This window comes from Gymnodraco acuticeps, unplaced genomic scaffold (genome assembly GCF_902827175.1).
Source record: "Gymnodraco acuticeps unplaced genomic scaffold, fGymAcu1.1, whole genome shotgun sequence".
Taxonomy (NCBI): domain Eukaryota; kingdom Metazoa; phylum Chordata; class Actinopteri; order Perciformes; family Bathydraconidae; genus Gymnodraco; species Gymnodraco acuticeps.
The window spans coordinates 1,874,159-1,893,832 of NW_022989800.1; the positions used below are offsets into that span (position 1 = coordinate 1,874,159).

The following is a 19,674-nucleotide window of genomic DNA, read 5'->3' on the forward strand; positions in this document are numbered from 1 at the left end:
CATTGCAAATGGTGTTCCCCAAGGTTCTGTTTTAGGTCCACTTTTATTCTCCATCTACATCAACAGTTTAGGTGAAAATGTGGATGAAGCTACTTTACATTTTTATGCGGATGATACCGTGATACTGTGCAGGTCCCTCCATTAAGGAGGCTGGTGTTAAATTACAGGCTGTTTTTAACATTATTCAGACTCAGCTCTCTGAACTAAAGCTTCTTTTAAATGTTGAGAAAACCAAGGTAATGCTCTTTTCTAAAGCTAAAAAGACACCAGAGCCTGTTTTAGATATTGTAACTACGCAAGGAATAAAACTTGAAGTGGTTACCTGTTACAAATACCTTGGTATCTGGCTTGATGATTGTCTCACTTTTAAACTTCATGTCAATGACCTGCTTAAAAAGCTGAGGGTTAGGCTAGGTTTCTTCTACAGGAACAAGTCCTGTTTCTCGTTTAAGGCCAGGAAAAGGCTAGTCACTGTGACCTTTTTACCTGTGCTGGACTATGGTGATCTGATGTATATGAATGCACCTGCCAATTGCCTGGTCAAGTTAGATGCTGCGTATCACAGTGCACTGAGATTTGTGACAAACTGTAAAGCATCATCACTGTACCCTGTATGCAAGGGATGGTTTACTTTCACTAACTGTACGGAGGGTCAGTCACTGGTACATTTTTATATACAAAGCCATGTTAGAGAAACTTCCATCTTATATCTGCTCCCTGATCTCACGGAAAATTGTAAGTGGCTACTGCCTGAGATCGAATGCTGTGGTTTTATTAAATGTGCCAACTGCTAGGACTGTCTTAGGGAAGACAGCTTTTAGATGCGCAGCTCCTCTGTCTTGGAATAGTCTGCAAATTAAATGGAAACTGAACAATCTGGTGCCACTAAATGTTTTTAAAGCTCGGTTGGATGCTACTCAATCGGAAGCTATTGGTACCTGTTTATGTGGATAATTATGTAAATGATGCTGTATGATGTCCTTTTGTTGTTCTATTTATGTGTTTATGTTTCATGTGGAACTACTTGAGCAGGTCTCCCTTGAAAAAGAGATCAATGATCTCAATGGGATTTATCTGTATAAATAAAGGTTTGAAATGAAAATGTAATATATTACATATGACTTATTACTGTCTTTTGAAAGTAATAAGTTACATTACAATATTACTGTCTCTGAAATGTAATGAGTTGCACTACTTTTGAGTTACTTTTGAGTTACTTTCACCAAAATAACCGCAAAACAATGGCTAGGTATTTTAAATGCTAAAATGTAGTTTAGTGCAACTCATTATATATCCAGTGAAGGGCAATGTGGTATAGCATAACAACTGTGTAGGCCCTTAACCTGTTAGACCCCGAGCCTGTTTTTCAGGTCTCAGGCTCGAAAATGACATTCCCAGAACAAATGACCATATCTTCCCTTCTAAAAGGGTTAAATTAATAATCTTTTTTCTGAAAGTAATGATAAACCTGTGAGTTGGATGTAGAAAAGTCAGAATCAATATAGATGTTTTTTATTTTAAAGAAAATTCAGATTGAACATGGTAAAAAACTGTAAATTATAGTGTCCGTCCAAAATATATTTCGTACTTATAGTGAAAACTAACCTTGGATGATGGGTTAGTAGACTAACAGCTTTAGGAATCCAAAGTACAACATATAATAAGTACCCTGTATCAAGATTGATGCAAAACAAGTGATATTTGACCTTTTTAGACAGATTTAGCGAAAAAACCCTCTTCTGGGGCCATTTGGGTGGATTTCCTTATCTCTGGCCCCCCTTGTTCGATTTTGACATGTGACATCTCTTTCTGACCGTTAGAGCCAAGGGAAATCGTCCCGCACACACATGTTAAAAAAAAAGGTAGCCTCTCTGCGCATGCTAGCTTGCCTTAGAGGGGAGAAATATCGCTGCTCTGATATCAAGCAACGGAAAAGCTGTTTTATTGCTTATGGATTATCAGAACATTTCAAAGGGGACGCAGTCACATTGGATTAACCTATGGATTAACTACATCATCGTTTTTATTGTTTTAATGCCAATGAAGACCAGTTTAGACCAGACAAAGACGAAGGTAAGCCATGTTAGCGTTATGGGCTACCTAGCGCCACTTGTTCTGATGTACGTTTTTGTTGATAACGTCACGAGTTTGTATCTTTCAGTGTTGAGGTGGGCACAGTTAGATTCTGTGTCTCCTTGCGATCATAAACGATGTGTTGGATGTGCACCTAGGATAAGTATAAGGGTGTCCGTGGGGTCTTAAAAAGTATTAAAAGTCGATAAATCAATTTAGCGAAGATTAAGGCTATTAAAAAGTATTAAACCGCATTTTCCAAGGCAGTAAGAAGGTCCACAGCAACGACAACATGAAACAACCTTTAATTTACTGAAACAACATGTCGGGAAACCCCCTCAAGGTGGCCCCATGCATAGCGTGCCATAAAATGCTGCTTCTTATTTAAGTTTCGTTGCCTTGCTCCGCTCTGTGGGGGGGGGGTGGTATCTGCTGGTGGACTACCTGAGAGATATACAGCAGGAGAACACGCTGTCCACCGCAGAGAATAAACAGAAGGGCAACCATGACAACCATGCTCCGGGGTCTTCTTCGCTGCTTTTTGTGTATTTTGTGGCGGCTGCAGTGCCACTTACAGGCCTGGCATATGTACTACAGCGTTTCCAGCATTTCCAGCGGTCTAGTGTGAACGGACACGTTAATGAATCGAATGCGTGTGAACGGAAGACTTTTTTGCGTTTGCGTATGCGTTTTATCTATTCGTGAAATATTATATTTTATTATAATGTTATGTTCATTGTGAAGCACTTTGGCAAACCCTCTGTTTTTAAACTGTGCTATATAAATAAAGTGGATTAGATTGGATTACTGTATGCGTCCTCGTGGGTCTAAGCCAAACTATATCCGGTCACAGAGATCTGCTATTTTAAAGTAAGGTCAACACATATCGACCCTAAATATAGTCTATATTAAGAACGAGAAAAGTCTTAACATATATATCGTTTTTTGTAAACATATGACAAATATGTGAGGGTGATGACGTCAGAGCATCGTCCTATGTGCCGGGCTTAGCCCCGGACAGCCCCAGCCCAATTTAACCCCTGGGTATTTGTGAGGGAGCTCCTATATGGCATTACCCCGCTGAAGCTCACCAAAGTTTAATATATTTCATAGTTCAAAGTTTTGTTTATTGGTCAAATACTGGTTTCTAATGGTTTCTGAGGAGTTTTACTGGAATGAAAGAGCACAGAGTACAGAAGCAACAAAGCAGCATACTGCATTAAACCTGACCTTCACAGAGAGGTTGAAGTTCATGTGGATAGGAGGCTTCAGTAGTCTGTCTGCACTCTGTTTAGTTGTGCTATCTTACAATCAATATAGTAAATGTGAGGTAAAGTGTGTCGCCAATGTAACCAGTTAGAACTCGAAGTTGCGATGAGGTCTTAAAATGTATGGAAAGGGTCTTAAAAAAGGTCTTAAAAGGTATTAAATTTGACTTCAGGATTCCTGCATATACCCTGAAGTAATAAGGGAGCTAGGAGTGATTATCGGTGCAGTAATAGGTTAGCATTTTCGCTCGGGTCATTTAGATGCTTCTTATGAGACTTGTGTTTTGTTTTGGTAAAAATGGTTTGTATCGTCAGTTAGCTGAGATTATTCCCGTTAATCTGGTATAACACATTAATAGGTTCTTAAATATTAAGATCCCCTGAGACACAGTGTCGTGAAAGAAAAAACTAAAGTACCCGACGGCGGGGACCTTCGGGCTTAACAGGTTAAGGCTACTAACAACTTGTATTACATGGCTTAGTTGAATACTCGATTCTGATTGTAAATTCTTAACATGTGACACATTGTTAATACAGCAGTACAGACCACTGTCAAGGACTATAATGAAGGTTGCTAAGGAGGATCAAGAAAGAGAAAGGAAAAGAGGTTAAAAGACGGAGCGCTGGACGTCAGATAAATCACCAGAAGAAGGCAGAGAGGAAGTAAACAATATCAGGACACGGAATGGGCTCTGTATTTTGTTTAGTATATATGGCCATGTACAGGCCCGGTTCCAGAACAAAATGACTCGGGGTGCATCTGAGATTACAGGGGGCGCATTAGTAGTAGGTTTACATGAGCAATAGTGGCCGGCAACAGCAATGAAAAATAGCATTGATGGTCCCCAATGAACAGATTATGGCATTTGTTATGTTTTGAAACCAAGCAAGTGAGAACATTTCAAGTGTGTTAAAAGTGCAATTCTGACATATTTAATATAGTCCAAAGTGGACTATGGCAAAGAAAAGCACAAAAGCTTCAAAACTGTACTGATAAAACAAATGAGAAGATATTGTAAATCAAGGCAAATATTGTTTGAACCAGCTCATGGTTTGAAATGGCAAACATTGAAAAGCAAAAGTATTAAAACCATGTACTAAATCATCACTTTGGTCCCATCATATACTCTGGGAAGAGAATATTTACTGTGCTTGAAAACTGGTATCACATCATCATGTGAGGTTGACTTTGTGACCTGGGGAACATTTCAGCTGCAACATCGGCTCGTTGATAAGCTTGGGATATGAGATATTTTTGTAGCCATTCGTGGCGAAGGCATCTGTGCTATTGTATGCATTATGTTTGACCCAACATTTCTACAGGCATGATCCCTGTTGCTGAAACTGTAGCTTAAGGTTAAATATGGCACTATTTTCACATGAATATTCTTGCCATTGTCTATTTTTATACCACGAGCTGCAAAATGACCGCCTAACCCCACTGTACAGGCGGGTATTTGTTTAGATATACCTGGGCAGGCTCTGTTTTGCCATGGTATCCTGGCACCTGCGGGCCGCAGAGGGGCGGCGTATATTCGGGCGACGAAGACTGCTGCTCCGGGGGCGAGGGCGGCGAATCAGGCGGGAGTAAGCCAGTGTCCACAACGGAGGGTAACGTAATGTCCCCATCTGACCCGTTGCTACTGTCTGCAGTAGATGCAGTGTTGCTGGCGTTTAGTGATGGTTGCTTTAACCATTTTCGTATAAATGATTATCCACAGATGTGTGTCACTGCTGTGGAAGCACTTTGGAAATGATGCACGCGCAGCAGAGCAGGTCACGCGCTCCTGACACAATTTGTTGTTTGTATTTTTCGCTCCGTTCTCTTTTTTTAATAGAGGGCGCATAACATTCAACTGCCCCGAAGATTCCGACGCGAAGCCTGAAGGGTAAACACACCAGGTTTACTAATCTACCCGCACAATTTGTCTCTGGTGTCGGAATGTCTCGCTATGTTAGTACATTCTTAAAAAACAAAACAACATTTAATTTCGGGTTAAAATGTGTTGTAACTGCGTTACTGAGCATTGTAACGGGTAATATGTTACCCACATTTCATTTGTAATGCGTTACTTTTAGCTGTAACGAAGTAATGTAATATATTACTGTAACTCTGTTACTTTTGTAACGCGTTACACCCAACACTGGTCTTGAGGCATACGGTGTCTGATCAAATGTCTACAGCTGTGCTCTAAATGTGTCTGTGTCCTGCAGGTGGAAGTGGTTTGTGGAAATCACCTCCTCGATCACTCCCAGTCCCTCAAGGACATTCAGAGCTTAGTGGGTGAAGAGGCACTGCAGGTGAGCCCCACAAACACACACAAGAGACGTTTTTTAAGACGTTATGAAGAAGGCCAGGAATACCTTTAAGTGATTCTTTCTGTGGTTCCATTTTGTTACAGGACGGTTTGTTGGTGCTGCATTTTGGCCTGGTCCTGCCCTCCCAGCCATGAGCACGAGAGGTGGATGTAGTCCATGAACTCATCACTTGGATTTCCTTTATTCATGAACAGTCTGAAATGAAAAGATCTAAACATTTAAAACTGCAACGTTCAATTGTTTTAATAATATTATCACTGGGCATTCAGGACAGCCCTGGTTTCTGTTTGTTGCGCACAGACATTTGATTAACAGAAGTGCCATCATGCACTTCTGCCATCTTTATTTATCATCTCAAGGGCTGAGCGGAGTTTCATATTGATTCAACTACCAAAAGTTTTTGTGTGGAGCTTTATATACCGTTTATTTTATTTACAGCTTGCTTTGTGTTTGACATATTTAACTCAATGGCATTTGTATATTCTGCTGATGGGGTTTGTTCAAAAAGCCTTTCCTACTCAGTTTTGTCAGAATGAATTAATAAATAACTGCTCAACTGAGGTATGTTTCTCGATTCATCCATGTTTCCTGGTTTGAGCTTAATTTCCTCCTAAGGTGTAAATGCTTTTCTCCCACCAGTGTCTGTGGTTGTTTAATATCTTGCTACATTAAATGAATTCCCCATTTCAAAAGCCAACTATTTCTGATCTTCTTCTATCCTTTAGTAGAGGTGGATGGCGATCTGCTCTAAGTGCTGCAAGTCCTAGGAATTTGATACAAAAGTCATTCAACTTTAAAAGTATGCAATCATTAAAGTATAGCTGCAAATCATTTGACTTATAAATACATTGAGGAACGGTAAGATAATTGCCAACAATTTAGATAAATTATAAATAGTTAAATGTTTTCCATGCAGAAATGTCGGAACATGTTTTTCCTCTGAAATAATGAGGTTTTCTGCTTGATTGTCTTATATATCATATTCAAGTGAACCATAACTGACAAAACAAAACAATACAATAAATCCAGAAAAGATTGGCAGTTAAAAACCATTATGTAAATAATTTTTTTAATTAGTTTTAGCCCTGGTGTCGAAATCTACCTGGAGGTGGCTTTGAATGTATTCGGGATTATGCTGATTTGCACATGAAAACAAAGACTTTTATTCCCCACACGTATTCTGTGAAGACCCGCCCCTATACTTGATTGGTAGGTTTCAGCACGAGGAGTGAGATGGGGTGGGTCCTTATATATACAGTCTATGGGTGGGTCTTAAGGGAATACGCGAGAGAGAGAAGTCATAACAAGTGGTACAGGAAGACGTGTTTTTCGGATGGAAAATGAGCCAAACGTGAAAACGCAGCAGCATTTCAACAAGTCCTCCAACTAATACGACCAAATAGGTCGATTGTTTTCCGACCCAAATACGACCCATAGCCACGTTTTAAAGTGTAGCACCTCTAGTGGTCGTGTAAGAAACAACATGCTCCCGTCTATTCATTTCTATTAGCAACTCCTGGCGGATCGTAATCCCGTGAACTTTAACCTTGCGCATCAATAAAAGTGCGACGAGTGAAGAAGAAGAAGAAGAGCGGGAACCGGAAGTGGTAAAATGCTAACTCACTGGGTTTTTTTGGACTCGGCACTGCATCACTGACAACATCCATTTATTTCCTACAGACAAGCTAATAAAGGTGAGTAGTCGGATTAATTTTGTCGTCTAGTACAGTGACTAAGATTACTATGTTTACCTAGGAATAATGATAGCAAAGCTAAATTAGCCAAAAGTAGAATCAGCTAACGTTAATGTGAGCATGGAAGTTATGTGATCCATCGGTTCATGCGGTTTATCCAAATGTTATCACACGTCACATTCTTTATAACTATATTAAATACTATTTATGTATTAAGTGAAGAGTCATCAGGGGTATAATGCTGCCGGAACACCGCTCCGGCACCTAAAACGGGGATGGTTGTTAGCATCTGGTGCTAGCTAGCTATGATAACGGATAGGCTGAGAGGCTAATGTAGGTAATGTAATGTTTACACAGTTAACTTTAGTCTAAGTTATCTCAGTGGGTCTGAAACAGTTTGGTCACCATATATGGAAACACATATTTCCAAGGCACACTTTTATATTATTGTAATGTTCCTAGGGTTGCCAACTTCCAGAGATGGAAAAACGGAACACAGGCATGTGTCCCCCGCGCAAAGATTTTCAGGTTTCTGGCGGATTTAGTTTTTTTTTTTTGTTACTTTATTTCGGTTTTAGGGTTAGGGTTATGTTATTTAATTATTTTGGGGGAGCCAGCCCCCTAGGGTTCGAGGAGTCAAACCCCCCCAAAACCCTCAAAATGCATAGAAAACTATGCATACCTATAACACAATACAAACACAATGGTCTTACACCTGCATTAGGCTACTACATCACATTGTACATCAGCATGTTCAAATCGGATAGGTGGGCACTAGGGACATCTGGGCACCTCGATGTACAATTGGCTATTTTGTCCAAAATGTTAAAAAATAAATATTTGAAAAATGGTATTAAGTAATGCAAAGTATACATGATGTGAACATGCAAGGTACATCATTATTAGACTTAATGTTATCCTTCAACCAACCATTTTCCCAGCATTTTCCCATCAATCAGCTGACTGACTCTCACACAAGCAGAAGACCCGAGACAGATCTCCACTCACAGGCTTTACCCAACTGTGTTTTTCTTCCACGGTTTGTTGTAAGACAAAAGTATTTTCTTTTTAGAAGGGCCAGGGCCCAGAACCACTTCCTCTCTCTCTTCTCCTCTTTCATTATCACCTCCTCCACCGGCAGCGCTCATTTTCCCACACGACTGAACAGGCTGACATGCCACACAAACAACGATGCCGCGCCCGCGGCCCACCGGAGAAAATCTCACACACACACGTGCGAGCATTGTGCCTGCCCTGTCAACTGAGCGGTCCTAGCGCCCTTCGCATACAGCACACAAACACACAGGCACACAGCCAGACACACTGCATTGCGCGCAAACAGAAAATATTTTTTATTTTTCCCTTTACACGGGAATCCGGGACAAACAAAGTCCCGTACGGGACACGCCCCTTTTGGCTCAAATACGGGACGTCCCGGCTAATACGGGACGTCCCGGCTAATACGGGACGGTTGGCAACCCTAAATGTTCCACAATAGGAGTCGGAAACAGGTCTCAAGTTCTTAGGTTCAAAAGCTCCATTGGTAGCATACAAATACAGGTTCATAGGTCACAGGTTGTATGTCGCAGGTTCAACGTCACGCGGCACCCTAAAGAAAATCGAATGAATGTAAAACATCGATGAAATCATTACAATTCATGCTATTGGACATACAACAAATACATATATAATACTTTTTTTTTTTTAAAGAGTAAATAGTTACATATGCACAAAGATAAATAAAAAAAAGTATTATTCTTATCTTTTTTTAATTATTGAAATGTATACAGTTAAGTTTCATATGGGTGTTGACAGATGTATCCATAGATTTAGTTAATTTTGCCCTCAAAGTGCACAAGATTGATGCATTTAACTTCCCGGGGGCCTCCGGACCCCCCTAGAGGACGTGAGATCCACCCCCACTTAAAACATATTCACATGGATAGGATACTAAATAAATGTGCACACTTTTTATATAGTAACCTTTGTACCTCAGCAGGAGGGAGTTAGTTAAGTGATCAGTGAAGGAACTTTATAAACTATCAAGCAGCTGTGTCCAGCATTTACTGTAAGAATCCACATTTATTCAATAATGCAGACTTAATAAACGACCATTCTTTGTTGATTCTGGCTGGAGTGTTAATTGACAGTAGTTACATAAGCTTCAAAACGAGCCACAACTGCGCGTGCACGCATGCGGAACTTATAGAATTAGCAATACACCCCTGGTAATGATGATTTTAGTATTAGTTATGTGATGATGGAGCATCAACTTTTGGATCAACCAGATATTGACAGATTAGGGTTGTCGATAACAGTCACTTTAAACATGTGACTGACTCTGTATAACCATTTTTTTCCTTACTCTTGTGATTTTTGTTCATCCTATCTAAAAGATAAAAAAACACGAGTTCATTGTTTTAACAAGATTTTTCACGATATAATAAAATACATGAATCCTGTAAACATTTGTAGTATAGTATTCTTATTTGTTTTATTCCCTTATCTGTGTTTCTGTTACAGATGCCTACTCAAAAAGTGTGCCAGACTTGCAAACACAAAATAGGAGTAGCCAGCAGGAAATGCAGGCAATGTGGTGCCAACCAACCCTACAAGGAGAAACTATCCAAGCAAAAGGAAAAGGTTGCACAGGAGTGGAAGGCCACGCAACAAAAAAACCACAGTGTCAACAAAGTTTATGACTCAACAAATCTACTGGTACGTTTTTTTTTCTTGCAGATGTCAGTTGTCATAAAATAGTGTGTAAATAATCCCTGATCTTAATCTTTTTATACAAATTGTTATATTACTTAATTGATGTATACTTTCCAACAGTCGCCCTCATTTACTTTTTTTAAATAATCCAAATTTCTTAATTAAGTTTATGGGAAGAGTACAGACTAGTGCATGATTACTGCACTTCATGAGATGTGTTAAGCAAAATTGTTGTCACCGTTGTATTTAAATCTGTAAAGGCATAACACATTTTTTCAAACTGATGTTAGATAGTGTTTGTACTTGCAGGCGCCCAGTTTTAGTAAAACATTATTTCTTAAGCAGAAGTAACATAGTTCAGGCCAGTGGGGATTCCTAGAATCAGAGCTTCAACGTACATTTTTTCTAATTATATCTTACAAAATAAACTGCATTTTGGTGTTTTATATTTTATTTTGGACCTTCATGGTATGGCAAACACAGAATTATGTGACTATGGTTTCCAAAAGTAAAATAAATGAAATATCATACACATTTTGAATAAATGGTAAAACCAAGAATGTCACAGAATCAAATGTAAAGATCTAAATAATAAATTAAAAATAAATAAATATACAAAATGTTTGGGCTGAATATAGATATATTAACATTGGCTCAACTCTGCCAAAAACCAGCCAATATTAATATAGTGCTTGAAAGACAATCAAGTCCTGGAAAGAGTTTGTATTAATAAAGAGGCCCTTAAAAGCACTTTAATTTAGCTTACCAGAGTCTCTGACTTTGAGCCGTGTTCATCTGAAGTGCTTTAGTCATCAATATTTTGAGTTAATGCAGAACTTTGAACCTGAAATGACATAGGTTATAGCTTGCTGACATATTTCAAAGCTAAATGTAGCTTATTCAGATATCTGAATGTGAGAGTTAAATAGACCCATATAAAAATAACCATGCCCATGTAAACAAAACTCAAAAAGTGAACCGGAGCTTTTTTTCATGGTGTTTTTTGGCGCTCCCCTAAAATGGGTCTAAAATCACACCTGGTTAATGGTGGGGTGCCTTCCTCAATGTGCATACGTATCACATCAGTGCATTTTTCACTTATGCAAAAATAAATGGAGTTGTAAAAGCTTTAGGTGTGTGAAAATGTTTAGAGCTGTTATGTAAACAATATTTCTTGTTTTTTTTGTGTCCATTGTGTTCCAGCTCCACAAATGGAAACTTCTTGAGCGGCATCCCATCCTCCTTCTTGCCAAGAGAGGCACAAATGGTTTTGCGGCCGATTGCCTCTGTCCATGGCAAATTGAGACAGAAGATGGTAACAATGCACTTGTTACCATAAAGAGGATTTACGAAAGCCTTCTTAATGGTAAAGTATAAAAATCCACATGCTATATTTTAAGCCAAAAGTCATTCAGCAATTTATCGCTTAACATTTTTTGTAAATTAATTGCTCAGTTATTTTGTTTTAAAAAAACATGTGAATCACTCTTTACCAAGTAGTACAAATATGTCGTTATGTCTTGTTTTGTCAGTTAAAGGTCCCATGTCATGCTTTTCCGGTTATTACCCGTCCCCTTGTGTTATGTAGCTTTTTCTGCATGTAAACGGTCGGCAGAGTCAAAAACCCTCAAAGTACACCCTGTAGCGAGTAAAACTCTAACACAGAAAAGACCTGTCTATGCTGCCCCAGAACGCCTCGTTGGACATTTCTCTTTTTCCATTGTTTGCTTCCTGAGTATAGTGATATAGTGTTTAGGACAGAGAGTGAATACACAGAGATGCTGTATGAGAAACCAATGTGAGTTTGGAACATTGATCAATATAAATCTATTCTAGTAGACCTCAACAATGGAATTATGATCAGTAGAAATGGCCATGACATGGGACCTTTTTAAACTAGAAGGAAAATACAAAGAAATTGTTCACATGTGAGAATCTAATTATGACATGTTTTTACTGAAAGGATTACTCAAAACAATAAGCAATTATAGAAACAGCTGGTCAATCATTTTAAAGTTGACAATGAATCAACTAATAATCACCCTTACTTATATACTGATAACAATACTAATAATAACATTACGTTTTGTGGGACTATGTTCTTCGTAAAAGCTTAGCAGCACAACTATTGGTGGATTGCTGCACTGGTTTTCTCATCCTAACATTGAAGTCTTAAATGCTTGATTCATAAAAAACAATCAATATTTGTAGTTTAATTTTTAGCTGTAATTACTCAGATTATAAATGTATATGGATTATACTTGGTCATTTATTCACCATGCCTCTACTTTTTTTTCTTCTCAAAAGTGACTTTGGCAGTTGAACCTGAGGGTCCTTCAACCACACAGGCAGAAATGGCCACAGACCCAGGATCAGATTCCTTGTCTGTACCTCTCTCCTCCAGCCTGACTCCTCCTCTCTCCTCCTCTCCTGACTCCTCCTCTCTCCTCCGGCCTGACTCCTCCTCTCTCCTCCGGCCTGACTCCTCCTCTCTCCTCCGGCCTGACTCCTCCTCTCTCCTCCGGCCTGACTCCTCCTCTCTCCTCCGGCCTGACTCCTCCTCTCCTGACTCCTCCTCTCTCCTCCGGCCTGACTCCTCCTCTCCTGACTCCTCCTCTCTCCTCCGGCCTGACTCCTCCTGTGTCCTCAGTGTCTTCCTCACAGAAAAGAAGACCAACGAGGAATAAAGTGGCAATTAATGGTATGTGCGGGTTAATTAGTAATTATCTTATTTACATAGACTGAAACTGTGTTTGATTTTGCACATTGAATTAGTTAAAGAGAGAGAAAACAATCATCAGTACAATTAGAATACGCCACCTTTTGTTTTGTTTAAGACTTTGCAGTATCAAAAGTCTCAGTGCCATTTTGAACAGTTTAATTGAGCACAATGTGATGTTAGGCAATGTTTAGGAGGTTATTGCTGAACTTCAACTTATTACCATCTTTTAATTCCTTGCAGAATGTCCCATTCATCAAGGGTCAGCCACTTTCCCCTACAAAAAACTATTGAGGGAAAGAATCAGGGAGGTTTGTTTAGAAAATATTTTAAAATAAGAAATAAACTGACAATAATGCTTCCGTGGAACCAAGTCTTATCTTATCTTATTGGATTTTCGTATACTTTGTTTAAAAGGAGTGTTTCAGTCTTAAGCATGACTGCTAATCTAAATATTGAAATTACAGTAACAATAATTTATTATTAATTTAAGGTTGAGGTACTTGTGTAATGCTTCATGTCGCATTAATGCATCATGTCCAGCCATTTATTTGTATATTACATTTTTTCTTGTAATCATTTGTAGGTGAATTCCTATTCTTGGCAGTGAAAATATATTTTTAAATAATAATAGTATTCCAAAATATTAAACTGATGGGGAAAATGCTATTGACTATGTTACAGTCCTTCATATGTTTGAGTTAAACGTACCTACTATTATTTCAAATTATCATTTGATTTCTCTGGACTTTTCGTATTTACATGTATGACATTTGAAAAAAAATAAGTTTACCTAAAATCTGTCTTTCTTTACTCAGGGCCATGCCGAGGTGTTGGTGCAGTGGCAGTCTTGCTCTGGATGGTATGTATCTAATCTGAAGTTTCCTTCAGTGTAGCTGATGGGGCTGGCAGAACAGGGGCCAGAAAGTAGTCTTACCAACCAACCTCATCAACCCTGAGATCACTAACTTAAACATTTTGGGTTCCTCAGCAGTAAATTCAATTTAGTTGATCACATGGGGGTGGGGAGCCATGTCATCAATGGCTCTATCAGACAGCGATTGTGCCATAAAGTAAGACATCCAAGTTCTCTGCCCTTCGTCATTCAGACATCGCAGGTCTCCCTTGAAAAAGAGATCTATGATCTCAATGGGACCAATCTGGTTAAATAAAGGTTTGAAATGAAATGAAAATTGCGCCCTAGAAATGCTGTCTGGTTGTAACACATAAGCAGGGAAGTAGCTTACATTGGAATAGAAATTAAAATACAATATACAACTGAGTTGATCCTTGATCAATATCACTAAAGGTTAAATGATTGATATGTGATGCTGGATGGTATTTTATCTCTTTTGTAATTACTTACTTGTTACATTTGTTCTTAACAATTATACTATTAGTATAGTTAGTAAGTAGTATTATTTCTGTATGCTGTCTTGGAGGCAGTTGTTTACTTGAGTAAAAGTAGAAGTACTCAGATCTTGTACTTGAGTAAAAGTAGAAGTACTCAGATCTTGTACTTGAGTAAAAGCAGAAGTACTCAGGTCTTGTACTTGAGTGAAAGTAGAAGTACTCAGATCTTGTACTTGAGTAAAAGTAGAAGTACTCAGATCTTGTACTTGAGTAAAAGTAGAAGTACTCAGATCTTGTTCTTGAGTAAAAGTAGAAGTACTCAGATCTTGTACTTGAGTAAAAGTAGAAGTACTCAGATCTTGTTCTTGAGTAAAAGTAAAAGTACTCAGGTATTGTACTTCTACTTAAAAGTAGAAGTACTGTAGTGGAAATTTTATTATATCCTGATATGTTTTAACCAAATGCTTCTCATTTGGTTAGATGTGCTGTTTTCCTCTATCTATCCTACTTCAAGGCCACAGAGCTGTTTTGGCTACTGGGTTGAGACTCACACAAAGTCACACGAGAACTTCTACAGCTCAAGGCCAGGTGTCTAATAAGAATGTGACCGTGTGAAGACAGATTTCTTACCTTCCCACCCTTTCCTCAATATAAGCTTGAAAACTATATTGAACTGCGCACACTCGCGCAGACTTATTTTATACTCTGTGAGACCTGTGTCTATATATATATATATTAGGGCCGGGACTCGATTAAAAAAATTAATCTAATTAATTAGAGGCTTTGTAATTAATTAATCGAAATTAATCGCATTTTTAATCGCATATAAATATTTGACCTGAGAACAGTGAGAAGCAATTTTTTTCACATGGATTTTAGTATACCATTAGGCGCATTCACACCGCAGTACTTTTCCCACAAAGGTTCATGAGAACTTAGTTCATGAGAACAAATGAAGCCGCTGACGTCACTTCTTCTTCTTCTGCTTTGGGTTTACTGGCAGGCCGCAAACCACTTCACGGCGTATACTGCCGCCCAAAGTCCCCGGCCGGAAGTCCCCGGAGTTGGGGACTGGCTTCAGTAGAAGCTGCTGGGAGTCCCAGCAGCTTCTACTGAAGCCTTCCGAGTAAATCGCCAGAACGCCGACACCTCCTCATCTCCACCGCTCCCATGTTTTATTTTGTGTTGCCATAAGTTAGTCTCTCTGCGTTTCTGCGCTGGGCTAATGCTAATGCTAATAATGCTAATGCGAGGATAATAAAATGGCGGCTTCACCAAACTTTTTGGGAGTTTTTACGGGGCGTGGTTTGCAATCCGCCCAGCCAATCAGAAATATAGCTCTTTTCTCACAAGAGAGCCGTACGAAAGTCCCTGCTCTCTAGCAGCTCTCTGCTCTCTAGCAGGGACTTTCGTGGGGGTAAAAAGGTTCTCATGAACTAATTTTAGTACCGGCTCTTTTTGGTGTGAACCATAGACTGTATGGTGTGAACGCGATAAAAGAGGCTAACGTCCACGCTAGCTTCCACGCTAGCTGCTATATGTTTTGCATTGAGGTGATACTTGAGGCTTGATGTGCTGCGGTGATATGCGAATTCCTTTTTGCATAATTTGCACACAACCGTGCTCTTATCGACGCTTCCATCCGTCCGTTTTTTAAAATAACATTTCCCACTGTTGTTCACTGTGGTTTGTTGTTGTCTGAAGTCATGAACGTTAGTTGGTGCTCTAGTATAATCGGTACGCCTGAAACTCATCCAGTGAGAAACGTTCCGCGGTGCAAAAATAAGTGCGATTAAAATGCGTTAATTTTTTTAACGCGTTAATTTTTGTGTAATTAATTAATCTTAATTAACGCGTTAAAGTCCCGGCCCTAATATATATGTATTTTATTGTATCTGCTGTTTGTTTGAGTCATCGAATAAACATCACCAGAAAGACAACTGTCTGATTCACCATTTATTTGATTTGATCCCTTTGACTTGTACTCTACAGTATTGGGGTTTTTAGATTTCCATAACAATTGGCGCTGCGAGCAGGGTCTCTGCAAGTTCGATTGGGAACACCTCCGGACGCTGGTGGTGGGCGCTCCAGGATCCGCGGATCTTCCTCTACCCCGACAGAAACCGTATGGGACGAGAGGACCAGCGCCGGGGGTGGAACCGATTGACTTCACGAGATCCAACGAACTCAAAGGCTTTCCAATACTGGGTGAGATGTACAGTGTCTAAATTATTTAAAGTTAAACGTAATTAAAACTCCATGACATTTATGAAAGGGGCTGCTCGAAGATAGGGTTTATCCCGTCGTAGATCGTGGGTTTACGATTAGTTTTTGCGTGATTTGTACTGAGAAACAAATATCACATAGGGTTTATCCCGTCGTAGATCGTGGGTTTACGATTAGTTTTTGCATGATTTGTACTGAGAAACAAATATCACATAGGGTTTATCCCGTCGTAGATCGTGGGGTTACGATTAGTTTTTGCGTGATTTGTACTGAGAAACAAATATCACATAGGGTTTATCCCGTCGTAGATCGTGGGGTTACGATTAGTTTTTGCATGATTTGTACTGAGAAACAAATGAGGTGATTTTGTCATGGGAGCAAGGCAAAGTAGGGGGCTTGTACACCCTCCTGAGGGCCCGATTGTAGACGTCATGAGAGTAAAATATGGTGAAAACAGTCTGTCTAAAGAATAAATATATGGACGGAAATGTTTGGATTTCCAAAGGGAGGTTTTTGAGTAAATTAAAAATCAAGAAACTAAAGAATACATTTATTCTTCAAGAAGAAGTAGAAATACAAATAAAGTTAAAGTAAAAGACTTATATAGAAAACTGGACACTCACAGAAAGTGTTTATAATAAATACTGGGAGGATTAAGCAGAATGCCGTGAAAGAAGGCAATTGGCCTTGGGCGTTAAAGAAAATATTAAGGTTGGAATGAATGTGAAGAAAAGAAGGAAAATAAATTATTTCCAAAACCATGTAAACCCCAGACATCTCTGTGTCTTTCCATTGCAGGCGTGGGGGATCCTCTCCTCGACTGTGGATTTCCTTTCCCACCTTCCCTCGCTGTTCACCTGCCTGCTGAGGAGGCGGCTGGACCAGAGGCCGCAATAACTACAAAGTTCCCCGCCAAAGTCGACATGTCAAGAATTTGGGCATGCAGGCAGAACCGGGAGGAAACAGTAAATGACTATTACCACCGCTTAGAAAAAGTGTTCATTGAGAACAGCGGCATTATCAAACAAGAGGCCGGTGTGGGAGTTTGGGAAACACACCTCTCAAACGCTTTCCTCACAGGCCTATCCCCGGCTATTTCTTCATCAGTGCGAAACTCCTGCATTGGCGTAATGGACGGTGCCCGGCTGGAAGAAATTCGCCGACATGCCGTGCAGGCTGAGAAACGCCTCTCAGAAGAAAAAGCCAGTGAGGAAAAGAGACGCCACGCTCACAAAGAAAAGGGCCAGCTGACCATGGTCCAGGTTGTTACAACCACCTGGGCTCAAGGTCAAGGCCAGGGCAGAGGGAACCGAAGAGGAGGAAGAGACCGCAATAGAGACCGCAATAGCAGATGTTTTAACTGCGGAGAGATGGGTCATCGGTTCGCTGAATGCCCACACGAGAAGCAGAAAAAGAACTTTCGATCGGATAAATCGGACTGTAACAAAGACAGTACTTCAAACTGACAGTAGTCGAAGGAGGGAGTGGGGAAAGGAAGGAATTCGGTCGGGAGAGAGAGAACCACTGCCAGCATCATCGAACCAGGGAAGTGAATACACACACACACATCATGCTTTTGAAAATTGGAAAATGTAGAAGACATGCCTGTGGTTAAAGAGGGTACATATTTGAAATATGACAGTGAAACAGCATTTCAGAAATGTCCCACACTGACTTTGGCTGTCATGGGTGTTGATGTTCCATTTTTTTTGGTTGATTCTGGGACTACACATTCTATAGTAAAAAGGGCAGATTTGCCTGATTGCAAATGTAATGGTAGATTATGCACTCAATAGGAGCGGCTGGGGTGACTGTAAAGGAGAAGTTTTTGTATCACTTCAGAGTGGAGATAACGGTGATGATAGTCAATCCATTTCCCACATCAGTCAAAAACAGTTTATTTTATCCTTCGTCTGCCTAATACATTTACTGGGCAGAGATCTGATTCTCCGGTTCGGCTTAGACCTAATTTTTCAACAAATGAGGGTTTTAAAGTCCGGCAGCCATCTCCTACGATGGTTCAAAAACTGGCATTTGATGATAAAGAACTGTGTGAATGTGTATTAAATGGCTGCTGACATATCCTGATTCTCAGGCGTTGTTGCGTTTGACTGATCAACGTGTTTTTCCACCTGCTGTGTTCATGGAGGCTTCTCATTTGCATTATACGTGCTAACGTTGTTAATGTTGTTAATCCGTGTAAATGCTATGATGAGTTTTTCTGTTAGAATGTGTGAATGAGGAGCTCATGCTTAAAACTAAGCTTGAAGTTTGCTGCGAAGCTGGTTCCTGTTGCACACCCACACAACACAAACTGTGTCAAATCCCAGGGGCGGTCCACACATTTCACTAGTCAGGGGCCCCACTGATAGATAGAGGGATTTGGATCCAATCGTTAAAGATTTGGAGTCAGTCACTGATTGGACACCTACACACACAGAATATGTTATGTACTATATGTCAGGTGACATGTATAAGATGAAAATGTGCACAAACGTAGCCGTTCTGCGCACATTGCTGTTGGTTGAGGATGATGAGGTAATTCTCATATCTCTGAGCTTTCCTGCGCTTTCAGATGGGCCATACTCACTCTGGGCAGCTCACAGATCTGACGTAGGGTTAATGTCCATGTTGATGGACTCAGTGTTTACCTCTCTGCTTAAACAAGGGGTCATTATTCCGTGTAACGATTCCGGTACGCACTCCAGTGTTTCCTGTCAAAAAGATCAGAGACAAAACCTCCTGACGAGTGGAGATTTGTCCAGGATTTACAGCTGTAAATGCTATGCAGCTATGCCCGCTCGTCCCAAGTCGCTTATCTGATTACTCCAAAAGTTCCAGCCTCTGCAGCATATTTTTTTTTACTGTCATAAGATCTCTCAAATGCATTTTTCAGTGTTCCTGTACACAAAGACAGTCAATTTTGTTCACATTTGAATATAAGGGTAAACCTTACAGATTCACACGTTTGTGTCAAGGCTACTGTGTACAACCAGGCATTGTGTACAAGACAAGACAAGCTGTACACACACACACACACACACACACACACACACACACACCACACACACACACACACACACACACACACACACACACACATACACACATACACACATACACACACACATACACACACACACACTTTGGATGGGTATTTGCCTTATCCACATTGTAAATTGTTGCCTTCTTTAGAGTTATTAGTAATTCAAGATTAATTATTGAATTAACTGTGGTACATAAGATAAAATAACTAAAACTTTGACTTGATGATTTTGTTCACAACATTAGACCTTGTCCTCTAATC

General features: G+C 39.8%; 2 protein-coding genes across 6 annotated transcripts in view; both read left to right on the plus strand.

Annotated features, from left to right (window-relative positions):
- LOC117552028 (polycomb group RING finger protein 6-like) overlaps positions 1-6,220 on the plus strand; it is a 62,815-nt gene extending 56,595 nt beyond the window's left edge. For both annotated transcript variants that reach the window (XM_034225211.1, XM_034225221.1), the window contains exons 10-11: positions 5,556-5,642; positions 5,744-6,220. In XM_034225211.1, coding sequence (XP_034081102.1) covers positions 5,556-5,642; positions 5,744-5,794 — 138 coding nt within the window. In that variant the 3' untranslated portion in view covers positions 5,795-6,220. The remainder of the gene's footprint in view (positions 1-5,555; positions 5,643-5,743) is intronic.
- A 713-nt stretch (positions 6,221-6,933) lies between these two features.
- On the plus strand, positions 6,934-19,357 carry LOC117552006. 4 transcript variants are annotated; one of them, XM_034225181.1, is made up of 7 exons: positions 6,934-7,354; positions 9,878-10,072; positions 11,273-11,435; positions 12,377-12,770; positions 13,607-13,650; positions 16,134-16,349; positions 17,166-19,356. In XM_034225181.1, the coding sequence occupies exons 5-7, from the start codon at positions 13,611-13,613 to the stop codon at positions 17,831-17,833; spliced, it is 924 nt and encodes a 307-aa protein (XP_034081072.1). In that variant the 5' UTR covers positions 6,934-7,354; positions 9,878-10,072; positions 11,273-11,435; positions 12,377-12,770; positions 13,607-13,610; the 3' UTR covers positions 17,834-19,356. The 4 variants fall into 4 exon arrangements, with proteins under 4 accessions (XP_034081072.1, XP_034081090.1, XP_034081076.1 ...); XM_034225199.1 differs by having other exon boundaries at positions 6,935-7,354; positions 16,178-16,349; positions 17,166-19,357; XM_034225185.1 differs by lacking the exon at positions 6,934-7,354 and adding an exon at positions 7,393-7,691.
- The last annotated feature ends 317 nt before the right edge of the window (positions 19,358-19,674 follow it).